This window comes from Anolis carolinensis, chromosome 2 (genome assembly GCF_035594765.1).
Source record: "Anolis carolinensis isolate JA03-04 chromosome 2, rAnoCar3.1.pri, whole genome shotgun sequence".
Classification (NCBI taxonomy): Eukaryota; Metazoa; Chordata; class Lepidosauria; order Squamata; family Dactyloidae; genus Anolis; species Anolis carolinensis.
Genome location: NC_085842.1, coordinates 152,893,685 through 152,918,689, shown reverse-complemented (window position 1 = coordinate 152,918,689; position 25,005 = coordinate 152,893,685). Strand labels below are relative to the sequence as shown.

Here is a 25,005-nt window from a genome sequence, read left to right as displayed (position 1 = left end):
TGCGGGGACACAAGAGAAGTCTCCCAGCTAACACATCTGGGCATCCCCTGGGCAACATCTATCTAGATGGCCAATTCTCTCGCACTAGAAGTGACTTGCAGTATGTTCTCAAGTCACTTCTGACATGATTTAAAATATCAAAATGGTTTGGCTAATGCATTAAGCAGTTACCATGTAGGTTCATTCTAGACCTAGATCTAAAAATAGTCTGTTTCTAGAATGTGTACAGGCAGTCTGTAAGTAAAGAACAAGATAGGTTTTGTAGGTTTGTTTTTAAGTTGATTTTGCATAGAAGTTGTACATGTTTTAAGGTACATGTTTTAAGCCATATATGTCTGTGTATGTGTACATATAAACACGCTCACACAAAACACGCATGCTTTGGATAGCACAGGGAAGAGTTAACATCCCTGAGGTGTTTGTTTTGCTGCCTGTGTCCCTCTTCAGAAGATTTCACCTCACTTTCTGTCCTTGTGATAATTGGATTTTGAAAAATTGGCTTGTAGTGGAAACAAGGATTGGTGATAAAGCTTCAGTGGAAACACCTTTTCTACATGATATCACTTCCAGGAGTGAATTTCCCTTCTTAGGGGTAGATTTATCTCACTTCCTGTTGTCTCACTTTCATTCTTAAATAGGAGCCATTTGGAAGTTGGATATCTGTAAATTGTGGACTGCCTGTATATATGATAAATGTATGTACCTTTAAGTCACCTATTGAGTTAATTGTCCTTATTAATTTCATAGGGTTGTCTAAGGCAAAAAAAAAAATACCGAAGAGGTAGTTTGCTATTGCCTTCCTCTGAAATATATGATACAGCATTTGGTATTCATTGGCAGGTCCCCCTCCAAGTAACATATTCCAGGCCTGACCCTTCCTAGTTCCCAAAATCAAATGAGATCTGGTGATTTTAGGCTACAGTGTTCCCTCACTACTTTGCAGTTCACTTTTTGCACATTTGCTGTTTTGCAGTTTTTCAATAAACTCTAAAAGAATATTATAAATAATAAAAAAAATTACAGCTTAAGGAAGGGAGGAAGGAGAAGCCAAAAGGAGAGAAAAGGAGCCCAAGCGGCAACAGGAGGAGAAGGAGGTGATTTATCAATACATGACTGGTTGATAAAGACTTAAAATAGTGTATAACTACTAAAATAATGTATAAATATATAGCGTCCCTACTTTGCGGATTTTCACTTATTGCGGGTGGTCCTGGAACCTAATCCCCATGATAAGTGAGGAAACACTGTATTTAGCCTTTGAAATAATAGTCTTTATCAATTAATTGCTAAAACAAATTTAGGAAAAGAAAGGTTTGATAAAAGATGTACACAGAGATACAATATGTTAAGAATGTGCCATGGGAGACACGGTTGTAAAACATGATTTCTGCCATCTCAAAACAGCCACATTTGCTCTTGTAGATGGTCCAGGCATACCTGCTTCTTAGCGGGGGGTTGGACTAGATGGCCCATGAGGTCTCTTCCAACTCTACTATTCTATGATTCTATGATTCTACCTACAGAGCTCTGAAATATCCCAGGTATAGAAGGGAATGACTGAGCTCTGGTGCTGAACTGCAACTCTCTTGCATTGTTGTATAATTTCTCACTGAATAAAAGTGGAAGCTATTTTAATAGTTTCATTCCTGTGTACTACATTCTATCACAACCCTCTGCTAGCCAAGAAGGAATGAACCCTGACCCCACTAGATGACCTTGGGAATTCATGTACTCTTAGGCCCAGGAAACCTTGCTATAGGGCTACATCATTTGGAAATGACTTGAAGGCAAGCAACATCAAGTGTTGATTCCCCCCCCCTGTATATCTATGAAATAGAGAGATGTCTAGCAGAAAATTCCAAAGATCTCACCAATCCCCAGATTCTGTGGAACAGAGTCATGGCAGTTGGGTTCCAAGTGCTGCAATTATGTAATGTGGGCAAACTCTCAAATGTGCCTTCTCTTCCCAGAAATCCTCTGTGAAATGAAAGCCTTGGGACCAACGGATTTCAAGCATGAGACAGTCAATAATAGAAATAGCTGGGAACAATATAGGCTTTAATTGAGAGCCGGTTGAGACAGGAAGATGTTTAGCAACATTAGAACGGGTGCAGATTGTAAAGATTTTGAGTGTAGCTGATGTAAATAATGATAGTGTCTCCTAGCATTAGTTTTATCATAAAATTAGGAAACACAAAAAAACAACTTTGGCGTATCCTTACCAGAATGCTCGCCATGTTGAAAACCCAGCTCCACGTAAAGGGAGACTGACAGCAAGCCCTTCTGGAAAATTCTGAATGCCAATCCCAATTGCTAAATTCCTGTGAGAAAAAAATACAATAGATTATAGATATTGTACAACAGCTCTGTTGCTTGTTTATGGGTGTGGGAAAGAAAAGACATAAGGCTGGCTGAGAGAAAAAAATCCTTCTTATTAAATAGGCATCTTTAAAGTCAGTATTTTAGCCCCTTGGGGCCTAAAGTAATCATGTGAACACTTGGCATACGGCATGATTTTCATCTTCAAAGTGTTTTACATAAATTACTCAACTTAACAATGCCCCTGGGAGGCAAAGAGGAACAGAGGTGGGTGGAGAAAGGACTTGTCAAAAGAAGGCAGGGAGTAAGTTTAAAATAGATATCTATACTGAATTCCAAAGAGCTGAAACACACAACTGAAGGAGAAAGTTTTCCAAAAAGAAAAAAAGAAAACTGGCAGCAGCAATGGGTTTTTGAGTTCAAGTGCAAATTCTACAGTCTACTTTTCTCTCTCTCGCGCACATAGACAACCTTCATACAGGTAATTCTTACAAGTCCTGAATTGAAACAGGAGTTTCTATTTCAAGTCAGGAAACAAAAATGTCTTATATAAATCAAATGTTTTATACAAATCGAAGCATGAATATTCCTGCATGACAGAGGGTTGGATTGGATGGTCCTTGTGGCCTCTTCCAACTCTGTGATTCTATTATTTTAGATTGCCTTAGGTCTCCCTCTTCACAGAAATTTATTTGGAGAATGCTAAGCTTGAACCATGCACACTGATCTGCAAATGTGAACATAGAAAAAGGCGCTGAAATAAATGCTGAGATTTTCAGTGAACAAACTCTATCACCATGTGTATGTTGTATTGCATGTGAATGGAAAAATGCATCACATTGAACTCTTCATAGGCTTTGAGAAATACAGATAATAGGTATTCCAGGTTTTGAATGGGGCAGAAAGTCTTCTGAATAGGAATGGCAATTAAGTATTTCTTATTATATGTTTCCCTGCTGAAACATAAAGTTTGTCACTGTATCTACAGGGGATACATTCCTGAATCTGCAGATAATAGAGAACCCTGTTGAAATCAATAACTTCTGGTCCAAGAACACCATAGAGCAGTGTTTCTCAACTTGTGGATCCCCAGGTGTTTGGGCCTACAACTCCCAGAAATTCTAGCCAATTTACTTGCTGTTAGGATTTCTTGGTGTTGAAGGGCAAAACATCTAGGGACCCACAGGTTGAGAACCACTGCCATAAAACTAAATATTATGTGACGAAAGACCAAAAAATGATTAAAGGAATGCCAGTCCCACAACTCCAATAATCGTACTGTAGTTTCCTGAAACTCAAGAAATAACACAAAACATAGTGAAGTTTTTCCTTGGTATTTAAGAAGCAATTGACCATCCAAAAATCTGCGCAAAAAAAACCCCACCAAAACAAAACAAAGCAAGACCAAAAAATGATTAAAGGAATGCCAGTCCCACAACTCCAATTGACCATCCAAAGATCTGCGCAAAAAAACAAACAAAACCCAAAACAAAACAAAGCATGGGGAAGGGTTGTAGTTGGGCACTAAGAAGAAAATAAATCCTATTTTTTGCACAAATTCCATATTTTTGCACAAAGAATGTTCCAGGTATACAAAACTTTTCCACAAAACAAACAAACAAATGATCAACAGATTTTGGAAAGTTCCAGATTTTTAGAAAAATGTGTGTTTTTTTGAACAAATAAATGATACTGGAAACAATGTTTTTGGTGAAAGAATTGTGTTTTCTATGCAAAAACCCTCCTATTTTCTGTAGTCTTCCTGAAGCATTACATGAAATTATCTTGTGTGAAAACACACTACTTTGTGGGAAAATCTTCAAGTGTATTTCTGTGTAGAGTAATTTTTTGAAACAATTCCAGATGTATAACTACACAAAAACATTAAGTCTCTTCCACCATGGGGGAAAAGGAAATAAATTCCAACCATAATTTTGATTAAATGAAAAGGGTAAGATAGAATTATTATTAATAGTATTAATAAAATCAGTTAACCAATTAGAGAATTATTTACTAGATAGAGGCCTGACAGAGAAGTAGTCCGTAAAGATCTCTCACTTGGGGAGGAGGGAAAAGATGGATGAGACTGCATATTACAGAATTGCAAATAATGATCTGCAACTGTATTGTGATATTTTAAAAATGTGCAAACATAATAAAATATTTTAAGAATTAGTTTTCTTAAACAACAGGGAAACAAAACTAAAGAAGTTATTCATTCTCATATGTGAGATAACACAATCAAAAACTCACATCCTTGACTGAGGATTGCTTTCATGGGTTTGCAACTTGTGTCAAAGATGGTTTATCTCATGGAAGTCAGCTAAATAAATTGCCAAATAGGCCACCAAATAAACCATGGCTGTAGTTTCTCCATCTTCTGTCCCTTTTCACAACTTCTGTTTCACGCAGCAGAGACAACATGCCATAGACAAGCCACAGTTTCAAGTTCAGACATCTTGGTGAACCATGGTTTAAACAAACCACATGTTTAACTACAACACCGCTGAGTATGATTTGTGGTGTGTATGTGTGTCTATGCCTTGGAGTAATCTTTTGACTTGTGGAAATGCCATGCAATTTGCAAAATATAATTTTGCCAACAAGCAAGAAACTTCTGCTTGTGGGCAAAAAGACAAAATTTCAACAAACTGTGACATGTCCTACTGGTCTCCGAGTTCCTTAATTTCTGAAAAGAAACAAGATGTCATGCCCCAATGCCCACCTCAACTGTGTGAAATGGTTCCCTCTCAAGCAAACTCTTTGCCCAAACTAATGGTAGAATCCAGATGGGATCTTTCACTGCTAAAACTGGCTCCCATCTTCAGAAACTCCACCCGTTCCTCAAACAGGCGTGGGGCAAAGTCTCTCAAAGTGAAAGGGCTAGTTGTCCTTGTGCACAGGAGTCATTCTGTTTGTAAAATATGTTAAGAGTTAAAGCAACTGAGAGATCCCTCTGCCCCAGCGCCTGCCCTTGCAGGCTCCAGTGAGATGTTAAAAGCCACCATCAAATAAGAAAAGAATAAACCTTTGCAGCTAATCTCTTCTGTTTGTCTTTGCTCTGCAAAAAACATTTTATTGTTGGTTTTTGCCACCTTGTTAAGCAGCTTTATGGTCTTACAGCTTTACAGTGCCCTGGAAGAGGAAGGGCATTTTAAATCCAAAAAAAGGCACACCTGGCTCAGTCGGATTGCACAAGTAAGAGGAAACAGGCTTGTTTTCTGCTTCCCCAGAGATTAGGAAGCAATGGGTTCAAATTACAGGAAAGGAGATTCCACTTGAAGATTAGGAAGAACTTCCTGACCATAAGAGCTGTTCAACAGTGGAACTCACTGCCTCGGAGTGTGTCAGGAGGTTCTTTCTTCGGGAGCTTTGAAACAGAGGTTGCGTGGCCATCTGTTGGGGGTGCTTTAATTGTGCTTTTCCTGCATGGCAGGGAGTTGGACTGGATGGCCCATGTGGTTTCTTTCAACTCTAATGATTCCACTGTTCTATGATTCCAAGTGAGGACAACCCTGTTCACATCTGTTGAACCGGATTAAGGTTCATGTACAAGCTCTTGTGGACTAATGGTTTAAGTATTTTATATTTATATATTGTATTGTTTAAAATCTATTTATTGTACTTTGTTAAATTATCTAATTGTTTTAATTGCTTATGTTTTATCTTTTTGTATTGTATATTGGCATTTAATTTTGCCAGACTGTGAGCCACCCTGAGTCCTTCAGGTGAGAAGGGCGGGAGAGAAATGATAGAAATAAATAAATAAACAAATGGTAAGTTACAAACATAGCAAACTGATTTATATGAAATCAGACCATTAGGCCTGGATCTACACTGCCAGATAATGCCATTTCAGAATACAGTTTAAGTGCGTTGAACTGGATTATATGAGTCTATACTGCCATAAAACCCCAGTTCAATGCAGTTAAACTACACTCTGAAACTGTAATGTAAATGCAGCCCGAGAGGAGCTAAGTCGAGCTAAGTCTATACATTGCGTATGCCAGCTAGAAGGAGTTCCTTCTCCTTTTAGGCAGGACTCTTCCAGTGTTATCTGAAGAGACAGTTGGGAGCCAGTCTGAGGATTGGTACAGTTTTACAACCTTACATTTCTATGCAATTCATTGACTGAGCATAAATTAGTGAAACCTTTTCTCTTAGCTTCGTCATGAAATTTACTGAGGACCTTCTACACTTCCATGTAAAATTCAGATTATCTGCTTTGAACTGGGTTATATGGCAGTGTAAATTAATAAAATCTAGTTCAAGCAGATAATATGGATTATATGTTTTGATAATCTAGATTGTATGACAGTATAGAAGGGGCCTGAGTGGATGCTGACGTAGACTATATATACCCAAACCTTGGTCTTCAGCTATTTTGGACTTCAACTCCCAGAAGAATCAGCCATCTTGGCAAACAGTAGGGAATTCTGGGACCCAAGTCCCAAACTTCTAGAAGACCAAAGTTTGGGAAATACTGCACTACACAATTGCATCAGTTTGATCCTCCTTTAACTGCCATGTACCCTATGGAATCTTTGGATTTGTAGTTTGTTAAATGCTTGGCGTTTTCTGCTGTAGTTCAGAGGAGGGCATTAGAGCATTTCCTTAGAAAATTCAAAGTACCTGCCCAAGTGAAAAACTCCAGGATCCTATAAGAAGGGGCTATAAATATACACTCCCAGTCATTCTACAGGACACACAATTAATTAAGACTATTCATATCCTGCTTATTGTGGAGAAACTGATGAGCACAAACAAAACTCAAATAGAAACTACAGCTGATTATGAAAGCAATCAAACTACTTGCTTAGGGAGTATCTAACCAACAAGATTTAATTGTCCTTAAAACAGATGCAAAGGTCGTAGAAGAACTGTGTTACATTTAAACAATGAACATTCTTTATTCCTGGTGGCAGGAGGAGGGCAATGTGGTTGTGTAGGTACAATATTGAAATTTGAGGTGAGAAATCCAGATTGTAATCTCAACCACAAAACTCACTGGGTGGGCTCAGGCAAGTCAGGGTGATCTCTCAAGTCTAATCTACCTTGCAGGCTTATTGGGAGGATAAATGAACAAAGTCTTTCAAAGAATTAAAATAAACATATGAAGTATATCTGCTTTGTCTTTCCATTCTTATTCAGCATTGCCTTGTACATGTCAAATCTCGGCTACCATGTTTCTGTACAATAGGAATATCTTCATATATATATATATATAATTTTGGAGAAGTAATAGTTCAAGCAAGCAAACAACAATTTGTTGGACAGTTCAACAGAAAAAAATAAATGCTAAATCTATCAAATACCTCAAATATCCAACAATCTTGGTACTTTTCATTAGGAAAAAATTAAGAAGAGAAATCTTGTGTTATACAAATTACTATCTGGGTATTGCTCTAGAACCCATTTGTTTGCCTTTTTAGCAGTCCAGGTTGTCCACAGATCCCTTCTCTATTTCAAAGAAGTTGATTTTCTTCCTATCAGTTTTCTTCAATGTCCAGCTTTCACATCCATACATAAAAAGACCATGAATACTTTCCTTTAAATTGCCATGGAGTTTAAAATGCTAAATGTTACAAGGATACAAAAGCCATTGACCCATTCAATTTGGTACTTTTTATGAATGTAGAGTTTTGTGTAAGAAGCAACGTGAGAACATATTGCAAGTTGCTTCTCATGTGAGAAAACTGGCCATCTACAGAGATATTGCCCAGGGGAGTCCTGGATGTGTTGCTGAGAGGTTTTTCTCATGTCCCTGCAAGATAGAGCTGACAGACGAGAGCTCACCCAGTCCTGTGAATTCGAAGCAGCAACCTTCAGGTCAGCAGGTCAGCCGGCACAAGGGTCTAAGCCACTGCACCACCATGGCTCTTAAATCTAAAGGTGAATTTAATTTAAAGGTGACTTCATCAGATTTGGCTGGTGGCTTTCAAATGCACATGTGAGTTTCAGTTCATCTCAGCGTATGTGGGTACATGAGGCAGACTACATGTTACATAAAATTCTTGGCATGAGTGCTGCTGAGGTGTTGGTTACAAACCCATAGACTTCCCTGGTGTAGGTTATTAGCCTATCTGCAGGTTGGATCTACCTCTGCACAAACATGAAAAAGGGATTCATTCTCTCATGAGATAATCTTCTAAACTAGATTAAAAAGAAAACAAAGCTTCCCTTATTGCTTTTCTCCATGTGGTGGAATTTACTGCTGACATCAAGGCTTAACAAACCCCAGTGATTCAAACATCTCTACTGTCTCCAAAGCTCTGCTGAAAAGCTTCCATCTCTCCCTATGGTAACCCTTCTATGCTACCCACTCTCTGGTGGCATCATGTAACAAGATTTCATCAGCACCACCTAGCCCAGTGACCCACAACACAGGCACAAGGTGGCAGTTACAGCTCTCGGAACCAAAGAAAAGTGTTTCATTAGTGATAACTTGGAATGACCTCATCCCATGTGTGGAGGGAAAACAGAGGGAACAATCTTATCCCATTCCTTCCAATCTTTCCCCAACTTCTCAGATGTCCAGCCATTCCACGTCCTTACCATGCCTTTCCCCCACTTTCTATGATTTGGAGTTGGATAAAACCTGACTCCTGAAGAGGGCTTCTAGGCTCCATTTCCATGCGCTGGGGAAACGGAGTCCCGTGGATTTCTACCAGAAGTGCCCTTGTGTGATGTGATGGGCTCCATAGGTCTCCCATGTGGCTCTATTTCCAAAGCACATAGAAACAGACTCCTAAACCCATCTGATGATGTCTTAATCAGTCACTGTTTGCTTACAACTAGAAATTTGGTATTACTTGCCTGATGTGAAGGTGCTCTAATATGTAAGTGGAGCTTCTGCAGATACGATCCCCATTCTCTTAGCTAGAATGGCAGCTAGATACAGACTTCTTTTTGCCTGTATGAAGATAACCTTGAGACTAAGTCAGTGGGGCAAATGCCCACCCTAGAGCTGTGTGTTCTCCTTGTATGTCATAGAGCTAAACAGAAGACAAGAAACATTGATTGCTCTGTCTGTTTTTGACCTTGATTAAACTTGACAAGGTACACTCCTTGTCTACTCTTCCTATAACAGATAATGAATTATGGACTTCCCTGAAGCCTTCTGAAATCTGTAGCTAAGAGGAGTATCACAAACTGTATGGGAGCTGATTGGGCTGCTATCACCTTCTTTTCTGGTTTGAGGAAGAGACATCAAAATAAGATTAATGGTGTTAGAGCCATATGCATCTTTCCAGAAGAAAGAGGACTCTAGGGAAGTAAAACAACATGGAAAAACAATTGTAAACAACCAGTATCAACACACCTTGTCTTGAAAAGAAGATAGTGATAACAAACCAAGGGTCAATACAGGAGAAGAACAACTAAAAAAAACATGTTAGAAAGAACATGGTCTCCATGCTTGCTAAGCAGATGCACCCAAAAATAATGTCAGGATGGAGGAAAGGATGAACATACAATACTACTACAGACAGAGGGGAAGCTAAGTCAGTCAGCATTCTCCTTTCTGACACATATGTACCATAACTTAGCTTGGGAAACACTATGGAATAGTTTGTGGAAAAGAATAAGGCCAGTGTGTATAAGCAAATAAGTGCATGCAGTTGATACTAACACTGATTTTTTTTTGGGGGGGGGGGGTGTGTTATTAACTATTGGAGGAGGAAGAGTAAAATTAATCACTTGGTGTATAGTTCATGTAATTAAACTGAAATATAATCATTATCTATGATATCCTATTGTATATATCAGGGGTCCTCAAACTTTTTAAGCTGAGGGCCGGTCCACAATCCTTCTGACTGTTGAGGGGCCGGATTATCATTTGAAAAAAAAAATACAAACAAATTTCTATGCACACTGCATATGTCTTATTTGTAGTGCAAAAACAACAACAACAACAACAACAACAACAACGAAAGAACAATTCAATATTTAAAAATAAAAACAATTTTAACCAACATACATTTATCACGATTTCAATGGGAAGTGTGGTCCTGCTTCTGGCCAATGAGATAGTCAAGTTAATTAGGATTGTTGTTGTTGTTGTTGTTGTTGTTGTTGTTGTTGTTGTTGTTGTTGTGTGCCTTCAAGTCATTTCAGACTTTGGGTGAGCCTAAGTCTAAAATTTATTTATTATTTATTTACTGCATTTATTTACTACATTTGTATCACACCCTTCTCACCCCAAAGGGGACTCAGAGTGGCTTACAAATTATATGTACATACAATATATTGTATTATTAGCATAGCACAATATTAGCATTATATATTACTATATTGAACTATACCACTATACTGTAATATTATTAGTAATATTATATGCAATATAGAATATATAATCAATATTATTATATGATATTATTATTAGTGTTATATTGTATTACATTATAATATTATTATCAATATTATATGTATATACAATATATTATAGTATAAAACTGAGGGCGGGGGCCAGGTAAATGACCTCAGAGGGCCGCATCCGGCCCCCGGGCCTTAGTTTGGGGACCCCTGGTATATATCATCATCTGTGACACTAAACCAGGCATAGGCAAACTAAGGCCCAGGGGCCGGATGCGCCCCACTGGGTGCTTATCTCATGCCCTGCTCATTTTCCCTGTCTTTGTGGCCCGTCGCCTCCTTATACTGAAAGGGGGGGGGGAGGAAGACACACAGCAGCTGAGAGCCCTCTGGAGCTTTCTCAGCCACTGAATATCTAGTTCTCTTTTCAGCATAAGGATGATGAGAGCTACCCCGTACTTACGCTGAGAGGCTGGTCCAAGAAAGACATGTAGCAACTGAGAGCCTCTGAGTGCTCTTGGTTGTCGCCTGTCTCGCCCTCCTCCTGGCATAATGCCAAGAGGACAGCTCAAAGACTGGGGGAGGAGGATCGGGGCAGTGGCCATACGTCTCATTTTCCTCTCGCCATAAGGAAGGGCGAGCAGCCCTTCCTTATGTTGGGAGAATAACCTGAGGACGATCTGGTCCCTGCACCGCCCCCTCCCGGCTCTGCCTTTTCCCAGCACCTCCCCCAGCCCGTCCCACCTAAGATGGGCCCACAATGCAGTCCCAAGGTAAAAACCTTTGCCCATGTCTGCATGAAACCCTGCCATATGCAGTTAAAAGTGTGGACTACAGAGTTTTCAGAACTGAAACCCTGGATGCACACATTTAAGGAATAATAAGCCTGCCATAATGACCAAGATACTTGAGTGACTAGGGACTAGACATTTCAGTGTGGAGCATTGTAGCCTCTCTGGTTTTTCTGTGCCTGAAATTGAGGTGCTACCTCTTTCAAGTACTTTGGATTTGAAGGAGAATTTTTGACTCCACAAAAAACTCCATAGTATCAGCCTCAAAGATAATGTAAAACATTATCTTGAACATCACTTGAACATGTTGGCAACGGGGCACCTGAAACTGTCACTTTGAATACAGCTCATTTTATTTTGAGCAATTGAAGAAGGCAGAAACCAAAAAGTTTTGCTAATAGGTATTTATAAGGTTCTGTTTGTTAATCAGTCCAATACATATATACTGTATTTTGACTGATGAACTGTACCCACAACAAGTTTTTCAGAAATGCTGTTGGTTTGCTTTCATATCATCTGCCCACCTATCTAAGTTTTGTAAATGTGTACATACTTCACTGGGACCTTGATTCAGCACATAGCTCAACTGAGACAATTGGCAAGATGAGGGGCATTTTATCTAGTTGTTTTTTTTCTACCAGCCAGTGGTAAACATCCATCGATGTTGAGGACCTGATTTTTCCCTGAAATGCATAGCTGTGAAGCAGCAGAGCCTCCTTCTGTGCCCTCTGTCCTTTCTGTTCCAGGAGGCTCAAATCTTCTCACAAAGACTACCTTCATTCTTCAGTCTGAGAAACTTCAGCAGCTGCAAGAAAGATCTCTTTCTGATACATTAAACACTTGTTTCCTCTTAGTAAAATAAGACTAGCAATTGGAGATGTGGGAGAGAGAGAACTTCTTGGAATTGTTTAAACTTTTTAAACAGCTGAGAAAGGAGGAAGGCATGGTTGTGAATTTTCTTACCCAGGAGGACAGGCTGTTACAATAAGGGGGAGAAAGGAGGAGACACAGAAGCAAAAGAGAGTAGGAAAAACATCTCTTCTAGGAAACAGTAGAGCTGCTGTCTACTAGCTTCCCCACCCCTCCCTTCGCCTCTCCTTAGCACAAAGCAGCTATTACTAGCCCCAACCACAACAAATTAATGGGTGGGAGAGAGAAGTGTGAATGGAGAGATCTGTGCAAAAAGGAACCACAAGACTGCAATGACACCTTCCCCCCACGAGAAGGCAAAGCTTATCCTATCCCTACTTTGCTTTGCCTGCCTTAAAAGCAATCAAGTAAAAGTCTGTTTGGGTGTTGTTGTTTTACTTGGTAAAGAAAGGCTGAGTGGATCAGGTGCAGACAAAGCAACAAGAAAAGAAAGGAACTGGACTAAATCTAGAATCAATATATCCATGGAAAATGTTTATATGATCGCTTCTCAGCCTTTTGGCTAAGATCAAGTGTAATATCTGTTCATGGAAAATGTTAAGACTTTTTTTTTTAAAAAATGCAATTTATGTATATTATTCTTGGCCATTGAAAATAAAGTGCAGGATCCCATTATTATACCTGATATCTTGAAAGTGTCCTACAGTGTGAACAATTTATGTCTGTTCAGAATTAATCCTATTATGTTCAATGAAATGTATCCCCATGTACATATGTAGGAGATTTTAGTTTTAAGGGGTTTGTGGAAAAAATCACATTGATTTATTAAGGTCTCATGCTTAACTCAGGAATGCCTATCCCAGGCATTCTGGAAATTTTGAGATACCTTTTGGAAGATGATTAATCTCAAATATTATCAGGAGGTATTTCTGCTTTCACAATTCAGGCTAGCCAAACCACAGGAAACACCCAAACCAGAGGAGATACCCAGAAACAAAATCTCTCTTAAATGCAGGATATAGCTCTTAATTTTTTTTTTTAAAAAAACCTTATTCCCTACCTTGTCTAAAATGAAAAATACTCAGTTTGATGCATGTTGAAAAACTATGTGTTTTTCACTGCTCCTAAGCCCTTTCTTAAAATTACATGTAGAATGATCTGAGTCTATACAGAGAAGAATCCAACAGACATAAAATGAAGACATGGGTCTTCCAAGGAACTTTCCCATGAGATGAAAAGCCACAAAAGAAAACAGAAAGTCTTCATAAACGCAGCCCCCTGTTATGCTCTGGTTTCTCTTGGCATGCAAATTCTAAAAATAATACACAAGAAGAACCTTTGTCTGATTCGCTGGGGAGATCTCACTGGTTTGGAATGACACAATTTGCATTAACATTATCCTTTTACAATCACTATAAAAACAACTGCTGATTAACATCAAAGCCTCAGAGATGCTTCTTTACTTTGCTTTTCTGAGAAGTCAAATCACAAAGTGGCTGAGTTCAAGCAATCCTTTCTTGGCTTAGAAAGGAAGATTTGAACAAGACATCTTGTGGCCTTGGAGGCAGCTATGGTTCTCCTCCCTTTGTGTGAACATGGCCAGAAGTCTGCTGTTAACAACCTTTACCTTTAGATGGGAGAAAACTGCCATTTTTCTTACCATGACTTTTAAGTTAGATCACACGTTATGTTAGAAAAGAAGTACACAGCTGACTCTGTTTGTGTCTATGTAAAGGGCCTAAATACCCAGCAGGCAACAGCTAAGCAAAACCAACCTTGGTTACTATTTGGACGAGGACCGCAACAAATATCAGTTTATATTTCAGAGAAAGGAACTGGCAAACTCACCCTACTGTGAAATTCATAGGGTCGCCATACGTCAACAGGCGACTTGAAAACACACCCAAGGACACAGGGTCTTATGCAGGATCCAGAGATTTAACTTTTCTCCCAACCAATTTACCGTAGAGTATATGTACGTCTAGTGCTAAAACACACAAACATAGATTCACTGGGAACAATGGAAGTTCCTTCCTCTCTTCTTTTCTTGTAACTTCATGATAGGTGGAGGAAGCCAGGAAGTAGAAGGTAGAAATTGCCTTCAATCCACAAACAGTGGCCCTGATCAAAATTGGATTACCATTGTTGCTGTGAGCCTTAAAACCATCACCATCTTTATGACTTTCTAGGAAGTAAATGAAAAGACTAGAGGCATTTCTCTGTGTTATTAATTTAACCTAGAATGGAGTTTAGCTCCAAGTCTTCTGGTAGTTACCTTCATTTTTATGATGCCACTTCTTTCTATAGGCAGCTCCAATTTAGACTACTTTTTTTGGAGAACAGCCACCTTAATCTCCCAAACTGGACTGAAACATCGGACTACCAAAAGAAAATGGGAAATAAAATCAAGAATGATGCCTACAGGTACTATGAATTCATACAGGGTCAAGCTAGGTATCACTATTGCTCTCAGTGAACTATGACTATCCATGGCAGAGGAAGATCAGTAAAGTATGAGCAGTTTGTCTTTCAGCACTCCTGCCAATTGAGGCATCCCATGTAAGCTCAAGGTTTCCAGAAAAGTTGTTTGAAAAGTTGTTTGACATGCAAGAGTTGACAGTATATGAAATAAATGTTGTATCATATCATAAGCAACATTTGGAGGGGGGGGGGGTGTGAGAAGCTGATAGCATTTTAACCAGAATGAGACAATGAGGTTTTGGCCCTCCAGTGTTGTTAGAGTTCACTTCCCATGATCTCTTAGCAGTGGTTGTGTTAGTATAGCTGATGAGAGATGGATTCCAATAAACATATGAAGGGTCATACATCTCTTCCTCCTGGTTGTATAACATACAATCAACAGTTAAGAAGTTGAGATTGTCACTATGTTGTGTCCAACCTATGGCGACTTTATCAACTTAGTAGATCACACATTTCAAACATGCCAAAATCAAAACAATCAACAAATCAAAAGCACACAACTTTTTAGGCAAATATAAATTCACATCCAGTGATCCAGTATCCAGTGAGGGGGTGGGATGCTGCAGTCCGCAGGTCAAGAAGTCCTGATATATGAAAATACAACCCACAATGTACTGAAAAGGAAATATTGTATAACCACAATGACAATATTATCACTAATGCCAAAGAAGAATTTTTGGAAATAAATAATTATTACTATTATTATTACTAAAATAAAATAATTACTAAAATAAAATAATTATTACTATTGCTGAAAATTCTCCATTTTATACTAAAGAGATAAAGCACTGAATAATCCAGTTCTGCCATCTCTTGTACACAACCATCTGCTTAGTATAACAATATTGGAAGAAGAGTGATTTTGGCACTGCTTTCAAGGAAAGTCTTTTTTTCTTTTCTTTTCTATGATCCTGCCCTAAATGGAAACCTATATACCGAACCCTGCAACCTACATAGCTTATCTGCCAATTGGCATATTTCACCCTGGAAATCTGTGGTTTTCTTTTCTTTTTCTTTTAAATTGAAAAGAAAGAAATTGGCCTCTCTTCATATTTGCAAGGTCAGGGCACAGAAAGCTTTCTTTAAGCCTAAAGCCTTGTTTTGAAGGGCCTATTCTTTTACAGACCGATTATGAAAGTAGGCTACATATTCTTAACAAGCCCCTTTTCACTCCGGCTCTCAATTCCCTGCAGTGTATAATGTGCATGTGTATTCTTGCATGGCAGGGCCCTTAACATACTGTTTTGATTGTTATCGTCTTGCCATGAAAGGGCCGATTGTTTTGGGTTCCTACAATTACATCATGGCTTCCCACTCCGGTTGCCTGTCAAGGTGTTTGATCGGAGTCTGCAGGTGGGAAGGAGTCCTGCGGTAAGCCTTGAGCACTTCCCCATACCTGCCCTACCTGTTAAACTCAGCTGCCTTAGCACGCAAAGGCTCTCCCCCCTCTGCCGTCCCCAACTGATCTTTCTCCCTTTTACTGTGAATTTTGACATAGGACAGGCAAAGAAAAGGAAGCAGGGAGGAATAAAATCCTAACTACGCAATACAGATCCTCGCTCCAAGGAGGCTGGGGGCACCTTTCTGAGCCCTGCAAGCAGCATGTCAAAAAGACAAGGATTCCCACACATGCCTTTTCTAGCCATGCTGAACCACATTTTAAAACTGTCACAGCTGAAAACTAAAACAAACCACAGATGGGAATGAGCTATCAAGACTGAGCCAAAAGGCAAAAGGCTCAACCACAAATGGATGACAAAAAAGGGACTGGCTTCTTTAAAAAACAAAACAAAATGTATAAAGTGATCATTGTTTTAGTTTAGCAATCAAATAACAATATGGAAGGGACATGGGCCTATTTAAGCCTAATAGCCTAAGTAACATGACTGCTTTTTGGGAAACACTTAATTTTTTAAGATGTCCCCAAGTGCTCAGGAGATATCTAGCAGAATTTTAATATTTCTCAAGGCTCTCTCTCTACTTCCAAGTGGAAGCTAGTTTATTGATCCAAAGAATGGAGAAATTTTTCAGCATTTCTTCATTAGTAACTCTCACCTCCCTTGCTAAAACAGTCTGTTGTGTAAACCTTCCAATTGATGGCTGATGGTCAGGAAACATTGGATTTATAGACAAAAATCAGTTTTAGGGTACCAGGACGAAGAAGTCTATTGCAGGAATGCTTTTGGTTGATCTCACAATGTAACTAGTTTTCTAGTAGTTTGTGTTTTCTTAACACTAAAACAAACATAGCACAAGCTTTTCTGATTTGACAAATGTTTACTGGCAAAACCGGATAGGAACAGATATTTTATCAACTTTTACCATAGCACAAATATTCTTGTCTGGTGCTTTCTGGTGAACAGTAGGTGAATACATACTGAAAAAGTCCCTGAACATTTAACCATCTAAGATATTGATGGTTACAATTTCCTTTATACTCTGTATTATGTTTACATGGGCCTGTCAGCTTCTTTCTTATCAAGATGCCAACTCTCCCATATATATGAGCAGATCAAGGACCAAAGCTATGGCTAACATTTATGGCAAACTCATGTGCCATACATAAAAGAATGCTGAAAATCACTCATCCCCAGAAATAGGCCCTTACTGCATGGCTGTTCACTACCTTTAATGCTAGTCCTTTGCATTTTTCTTTTAAGACGAGGATAAGTAACTTTCACGACTAATTTATGACAATAGTTTCATTGGAAATAACTGATAACCATTATCACATAGAGTATTCCTACAGTGTTGGGGCCTTCTACTCCAATGGCTTTAAGAAGATTAATTCTCTATGTATCTTTCCTTATGTATATTACAGCTTGATTTATGAGTCATACATAGAGGGTAAAAGTTCAGTTCTTCACTATCTGAGAAAGACAAAAACTTATTTAAACAACTAATCTCTTCCATTCTGCCTCAGTGGTTTTTCTGCTCATTGTTTTTAAACTTGGTGGGTGGCACAGGACAAATGGAGTTTCTTGAAAGTGTGTTATTTAAGCTTTAGCACACCCCCCCAAATGCTTAATAAAATATGTGTATTGTGGGCTGCCAATAGAGTGGTTGGGCAGAGGAGGAAATTTCAGCAGGTGCTGCTTGTCATACAACCTTGTAAAAAGCAATATTTGCCCCAAATCTCCCTTCTACACAACTGTTAAAGATACAAGATCCATCTCCAGTTTTTAATCTTGCAGCTCTAACTGGCATGTATAAAGCACCCATGGAGAGCCATAATGGTGTATTGGTTTGAGCACTGTATTAAAATTCTGGAAACTAGAGTTTAAAACTTTGCTCACCTATGGAAATCCACTAGGTGATTTTGGACAAGTCACACTCTTCCAATTTTAGAAAAAGTGAATCTTTCTTTGAACACATTTTGCTAAGGAAACCCTATTATAAGGTTGCCCTAGGGTATAAGTCCGACACAACTTGTAGGCACAAGACAACAACAATAAAGGCACATGCATGGCTAGGGTTACAGGAACTGTCATTCAAGGGATATTTGAGATGGAATTGTTTCTAGGCATGTAAAAGGAACAAGAACAGTGCCATGTAATCCCAAGGCACATAAATTATTCTTGGATTTGAGCTCCCAGCACCCCCCACCACTAGGTATTTTGCCTAGAATTGATGAAAAATAAAAATGTGTCTCAGTTAACAAAGCCTAGGACAAAAAATACAATTTTTATAAAGTCTTTTACATCTGTTCACTTCCTCTCACTTCCTGTTTGGCTGCAAGATTTTAGCATCATTACAGTTGGAAGGATTGTGAAGAAGAGACTTTTGGTACAGCTAATTGCATTAATTGGTGAAATAAAGCATTAAATGAGGAAACATGGGGTTCAGCTGATTTTCCTGTAACTGTGTGCTTGCGTACAGCAGGCAAAGTAAACTGCAGCCAATCCAGAATCCCTTACTGAGCATGTGTGAACAGCAAAGCAAAGAGAAAAGGGGATAGCAGATAAGGCTACTTTGGCAGTAACCTCTTCATATGTTTAAAAGTATAGATCTATCAATTTGACACCAAAATGAAACCAAAAGAAAATTCAAGGTGAAATTTTAAAAAAAATCACTTTACTAAAAGGTTTCAAGTGATCCATGGAGTTTATTTTTGTTATGCAAGGCTTACCTGTCCTGGCTGTTTTATTTCATATACACATATTGTTCAAATACAAAATAAACTGAAACGTGTTGAACTGCTCTTCTGTGATGCAGAAATCTAATCCTACTCTTTCCATGCTATTTTTATGTCTGGTACCAAATTTTCTGTTAGAGAGGCAGTGCCCAGGAATACATTTACTTCCTTAAACTCAGGCATACCTGTACAGTCAAAAAAGCATCTAGGACTATTTTGTCCATCCTTGAAACAGACCCACAAATAAGCTAAGAACAGCTCTAGTATTGGCAGCACAGAAATCATCAGTAATGTTAGGAATGAGGGCTAAAAGGTACCCCTCTACAATGCTTGCCTACATCAGCAACAAGATGTTTTATTTATTTATTTAATTATTTAATTTCGTGTCAAAAGCATTGCATAATAAATAAGTTTAAAAGTGATAAAATAAAGGAATCACAATCAGCTAGATAGGTTTGGACCAAAAGCGGGCAACAGCAATCGCATTGTCCATAGCTTTAAACAACTCCTCCTCCGTGCATGAGGCAGGGCATTGTGGGCAAGCATACATATGAGGAGTTGTTTGTTCAGCTCCACAGTCACACAAGGTGGAAGATTCCTCCAGGTAGTGCCATCTTGCCAGGTTGTCTTTTGATCTGCCCACTTCACTTCTCAGTCTATTTAGGGACTTCCAAGTTGCCCATTCTTGGTTTGCCCCTGGAGGCAGACCCTCATGAGGGGCCATCCAGTTAGAATTGCCTGGTTTAGCTGCCCAGAGGGACACCCTTGTTGTTGCTGGGGGGACATCAAGAGGAGTGGTGGTTCTCATGAAGCCCTTCCTTGATTTGAGTCTGGTGGGAGGAGGGTGATAGTCATGCAGTGGATGGCTTTCACAATGTTCAACCTTTTTTCTCTCACAGTTAGCAGCAACTTCCTGTCGCACGTCAGGGGGGGGCAATGCCAGCTAGCTTATAGAGTTTATCAACAGGTGTAGGTTTATGGCATCCTGTGATTATTCTGCATGTTTCATTCAGTGCTATGTCCACCTGCTTTGCATGGGCAGACTTGTGCCAAACAGGACAGGCATACTCAGCAGTTGAGAAAGACAAGGCCAGGGTTGAGAAAGGTTGAGAAAGGCCAGCAGTTGAGAAAGACAAGGCAACAAGATGTTAAAAAGGCAAGATACCAAAATATTAGTAAATTAATACCTTAACAGAGAAAATGTATTAGCTATCCATTTATCTTGATCAAGACTTAACCCAGATACAAACAATATGAAGATCTCTAGCAATTTCTTGTAACTAGAGTAAGATAACTGTAATGACAAAAAAATTAGCACATAAGAAGCTACCAGATATTTTCCTATTTTAAATTTATCTTCCTCAAAAGAGCCATGACTTCTTGGGAAATGATCACTTCAGCTATCTTATAATTCTGGATATCATGGCATGAGATGGAATGTTTGGCTCTGCCTTGTTTTAGGCAAAATATTTTTCTGTTCCTCTAAAATACTTAAAATGCCCAAAAAGTGGTTGACTTCCAGTTACTTCCCGACTGCGTTACCAGTTTCAGCCAAATCTCTAGTACCCAAAGGAGCAGATTGCTGACTCAATCTACAATTGGCTGAATGAAGATCCATTAGCTTCTTCATCAAGTGAAAAATGTTAAAAGTTATACAGGAGAAAGAAAAAAAGGTTACTGTTAGAATCACAATCCTACTTTCTCTATCCGATGCCGTCTCTATTGTAGTTCAGTTGGTCTATAGGGATTTCAGTGCAGGCACAAACCATTCCCTCTGCAATGCCAGCAATACAGCTTAATGGTATAATGCTAGAAAATGCTGACCATTTCTGCTACCTAGGCAGCACAACATTTATTATGTTGTGCTGCTATAATAGTGGTGAGTACTAGTTGGATGAAGTGGAGACTGTAATATATTCAGACATCCAAGAATACAACATCCCCTTTTAGAAACTGATGGCAATAATGTCACATGTTGGCCACCCAGGATCTAGAGAGAAGCATAGAAAGAAATCAAAAGCAGAAGCATCAAAGTACTACTCATTTATTATGTTGGAGATCTGGAAAATACATTATTACAGCTATTTCCTCTGCTGACCAAATAGAAATTATTTGGCTTTTGGCTGTAAGTCCTGCTACCTTTCTGGTATCATTTTTTAAAAGGAGATCATTAACTGAGTCAAGCAAAAATGGGGTCAAATGCTAAGCTCGTACTATTTTTGGAACTACTTTAAGAGGAACGTTCCTTTGAAGTCTGAGTAACTTCATGTTAAAATAGCACAGCCTCCATAGAAGTGCCCACCCCAATTTACATTTTGAAAAGAAAAGAAAATACAAATTGTATGTTAGTGTTGGCAAGGCCCACACACAGAGTACAATTTAACGATGTGGCCACATTGATCCTGAGAAGGTCTAGAGCTGGAGAGAGTTTTAAAGCCTTGTAAAGGTTATTAAAATATTTTATTTCAACAGAAAACGCGTGCGCACACACATCTGTGCATTAAAACTGGGTGGTCTGAAAGCAGAATTGGGTCTTTGGTCCATCGAGAAACATATATATATATATATATATATATATATATATATATATATATATATTGCCTTGTATTATCTGAATGTATCTCAATCGTCAATACATCCCATGTAAAGAGAGATACTGGCTAGGAATGAATTAGGGTTTATTTTTATTTATCTTGTATTATCTGAATGTATCTCAATCATCAATACATCCCATGTAAAGAGAGATACTGGCTAGGAATGAATTGGGGTTTATTTTTATTTATCTTGTATTATCTGAATGTATCTCAATCATCAATACATCCCATGTAAAGAGAGATACTGGCTAGGAATGAATTAGGGTTTATTTTTAAGGTACTCATATCTCATCAGCAACATGTTCTTCTCTTCTGGAAGGCTTATCAAGTAGTCATAATAAATGGGAAACTGTGGAGTAACATCCTTCGATCAGAAAACTGGGACATTTAGCAACAGCCAAGTAGCACCATAAAATCACCTGAAAATGATCAAGAAGGCTTTGCAGTGGGCACATTTTTAAAAAGGCTCTCTATGGTACAAGGACTGAGGTGTATGGAATCTGTAAGCTGAAAGATAAAGCCAGCAAGGAGTCTGACATATCTGGTTGTGTAGGCTGCCTTCATATTATTGAGATTTTCAGTCTCCTATCCTGGATACCACTGTTCAGACAAAGTTTTGACCATATAGTAAAGTAAAGGTTTTCCCTGACATTAAGTCTTGTCGTGTCCGACTCCGGAGGTTGGTGCTCATCTCCATTTCTAAGTCGAAGAGCCAGCCTCTCTGTGAGATCGGAGAAATCAAAAATTTAAACCAAGGGGTGGGGATGCTATGAATAGCAGGATGACATACTGCATGATCAAGGAGAAAGAAAAATATATAGAAACAATACACTGAAGAACTATATAAAAGTGATCAAAGGATGACAGATTCCTTCATTCCTTCATCCATCCATCCATCCATTTCTTGGAGAAACATTTGAAGATGAATCAACAAGCCAAGCAGAAATTTTTCAGTCAAGATACTTGGAAGAAATAACCAGGAAAAAATGGAGTACCAGGGATTGTATTGTAAACATACAGTGGATAATGGAACACATCAAAGAATTTCAAAGACATTCAACTTGTGCTTTATCGATTATAGCAAAACATTTTATTGTGTAGCTCATAAAAACTATGGATCACTTTTAAAGAAATGGATGTACCACAACATTTAATTGTTCTGAAGCATACTCAAGTCAAAAGGCCACTTTCAGGTCAAAATAATGTATACATTAAATTTACCATACAGAAGGCTGGATTAGATTGGAGGAAGGAGACTTGCAAATTGGAAGAAGGAGCACTGAGATATGACACCATACTACAGGTTGATCTTCCCTTATTCTGAAATCTGAAATATTCTGGAATCCAAAATTGTCCACATGGGTGGTTGAAATAGAGTGAGAAAGAAAGGGGGAAATATAGAGGATGGGGGAAAGCAGGTGATCTTATCTCACCAAGAAGTTAAAACGCCATAGATATATATGTTTGGCCACCAAAATGGAAATCAGAACAATGTGAAGGTTGATGAAAGGAAAAGAGAAATATTTTGTTTACTTTTACAATAATTACCTGATCTATCCACTGAATTTAATGTGAGCATATTATTTTTGAATAACATCTTGAAGTGTTCTTTTTTGAAGTGAATAAATCCACATTCCTCAATACCTATGTGGTCTATATTCCTATCTCTCTGCAAATTTACTATAGGAAATACATCAAAATAAAATCTGAATTACAACAAATCAGCAACGAATCACAAGATAAAATCTGCATCATTGTGAGCAGAATATAGTTAATTGAAAGAAGGGAATGAAATTGGCACCTAAACCCCATCAAATCCTGCATACCCAAATGTGATGCTCTATCAGATTCCCAAGCATACAAAATATTTATGTTAAGCCCCCTACAAAGAATTTTCCTGGTCAGTATATTCTCCCTGTCAAATTAATCACTTCTAAAAACAGCTAAACATTAAGTGGCAAAGCTCAGTAAAGCTTGTTTAACTTAAAAACAAACAAAAAAACAAATGGCACATAGATTGGCAAACCACCACTCTTCATTTCTGATTAAATGACTGCCTAAATAATAGGAAGGTATGGGTTAATGAAGTTGAGATACAGAATTGAAGTTTAAGCCATGTCTAATGGGCCCTTAGCTTGGGTCAGAACTGTATGCAAAATGATATGTCAAATGGAATTCCTTTTATTTTTGTTCTTTTAAAGCCCTGCCTTTTTACCATGTGCCCAAAGAATGCTACTGTGGTGGAAAAATGTTGTGCTTTCTGGCAAAAGTGTTGCTTGTGACCGGATTTAGTTCTGCGCTATGACAAAGGCTTCTTTCTTCGTGGAGTTTAATAGCCATAGCTGCCATGGGGCTTTGGGTTAGGATTGGACTCACCTTGGATTTTTTTCACCAGATATTTTAAAAGACCAGTTCAATAAAAACATAGCTCTTTAATTCACAATGCTGGAACAATGTTTCCTTAATGAGAAAAACATATATCTATATTATTACAATGCAAGCATATGTGCACACATCTAATGAGGTGTACTTATCAAGGATTCATGACACAAAATGTTGTTTCCAGGAAATTTGTTTCAACTGGAAAAAATAAAATAGGCTGTGTAGAGAGTCTTCTCCTTACCATAAATGTGAAAGTACAATGTAAGCATGTAATTATATACAAATATCATGAAAAGGCTATCTACTCTGTAGATTATGTTTACCAAGGTTAATAGTTAATAATCAGGAGATTAATTCATTCACTACTACTATTACTTCTACTTCTACTTCTACTTCTTCTTCTTCTTCTTCTTCTTCTTCTTCCTCTTCCTCCTCCTCCTCCTCCTCCTCCTCCTCCTATGAGGAGGAGGAGGAGGAGGAAGCCCTACAAGCCCTATGAGGAGTCCTACAAGCCCTATGAGGAGCGGCTTAAACAACTGGGCATGTTTAGCCTGCAGAAAAGAAGGCTAAGAGGAGACATGATAGCCATGTACAAATATGTGAGGGGAAGTCATAGGGAGGAGGAAGCAAGCTTGTTTTCTGCTGCCCTGCAGACTAGGACGCGGAACAATGGCTTCAAACTACAGGAAAGGAGATTCCACCTGAACATCAGGAAGAACTTCCTCACTGTGAGAGCTGTTCGACAGTGGAACTCTCTCCCCCGGGCCGTGGTGGAGGCTCCTTCTTTGGAGGCTTTTAAGCAGAGGCTGGATGGCCATCTGTCGGGGGTGCTTTGAATGCAATTTCCTGCTTCTTGGCAGGGGGTTGGACTGGATGGCCCATGAGGTCTCTTCCAACTCTACTATTCTATGATTCTATGATTCCTCTTCCTCCTCCTCCTCTTCCTCCTTCCTAGTGTTTATCCCACAAATTTGCAGAGTCCGCTTGTTTGCTTCTTGTTCTCCACTTGTTCCTATCTGTCGCATCTCTCATTGTAAGTCTTGCTTCAGCCATGCTGCATTTCAAACGGTGCCTTTTAGATCTGCTGCGTGGCCTGACACCTGCACCTTCCATTTTCAGT

At 38.7% G+C, this 25,005-nt stretch overlaps 1 protein-coding gene and 1 pseudogene across 3 annotated transcripts in view; one reads left to right on the top strand and one right to left on the bottom strand.

The window, feature by feature from the left end:
- slc39a11 (solute carrier family 39 member 11) overlaps nt 1-25,005 on the bottom strand; it is a 432,840-nt gene that overhangs the window by 3,664 nt on the left and 404,171 nt on the right. For all 3 annotated transcript variants that reach the window (XM_062970859.1, XM_062970860.1, XM_062970861.1), the window contains one exon: nt 2,223-2,321. In XM_062970859.1, the coding sequence (XP_062826929.1) occupies nt 2,223-2,321 (99 nt within the window). The remainder of the gene's footprint in view (nt 1-2,222; nt 2,322-25,005) is intronic.
- On the top strand, nt 12,836-12,966 carry LOC134297211 (U2 spliceosomal RNA; annotated as a pseudogene).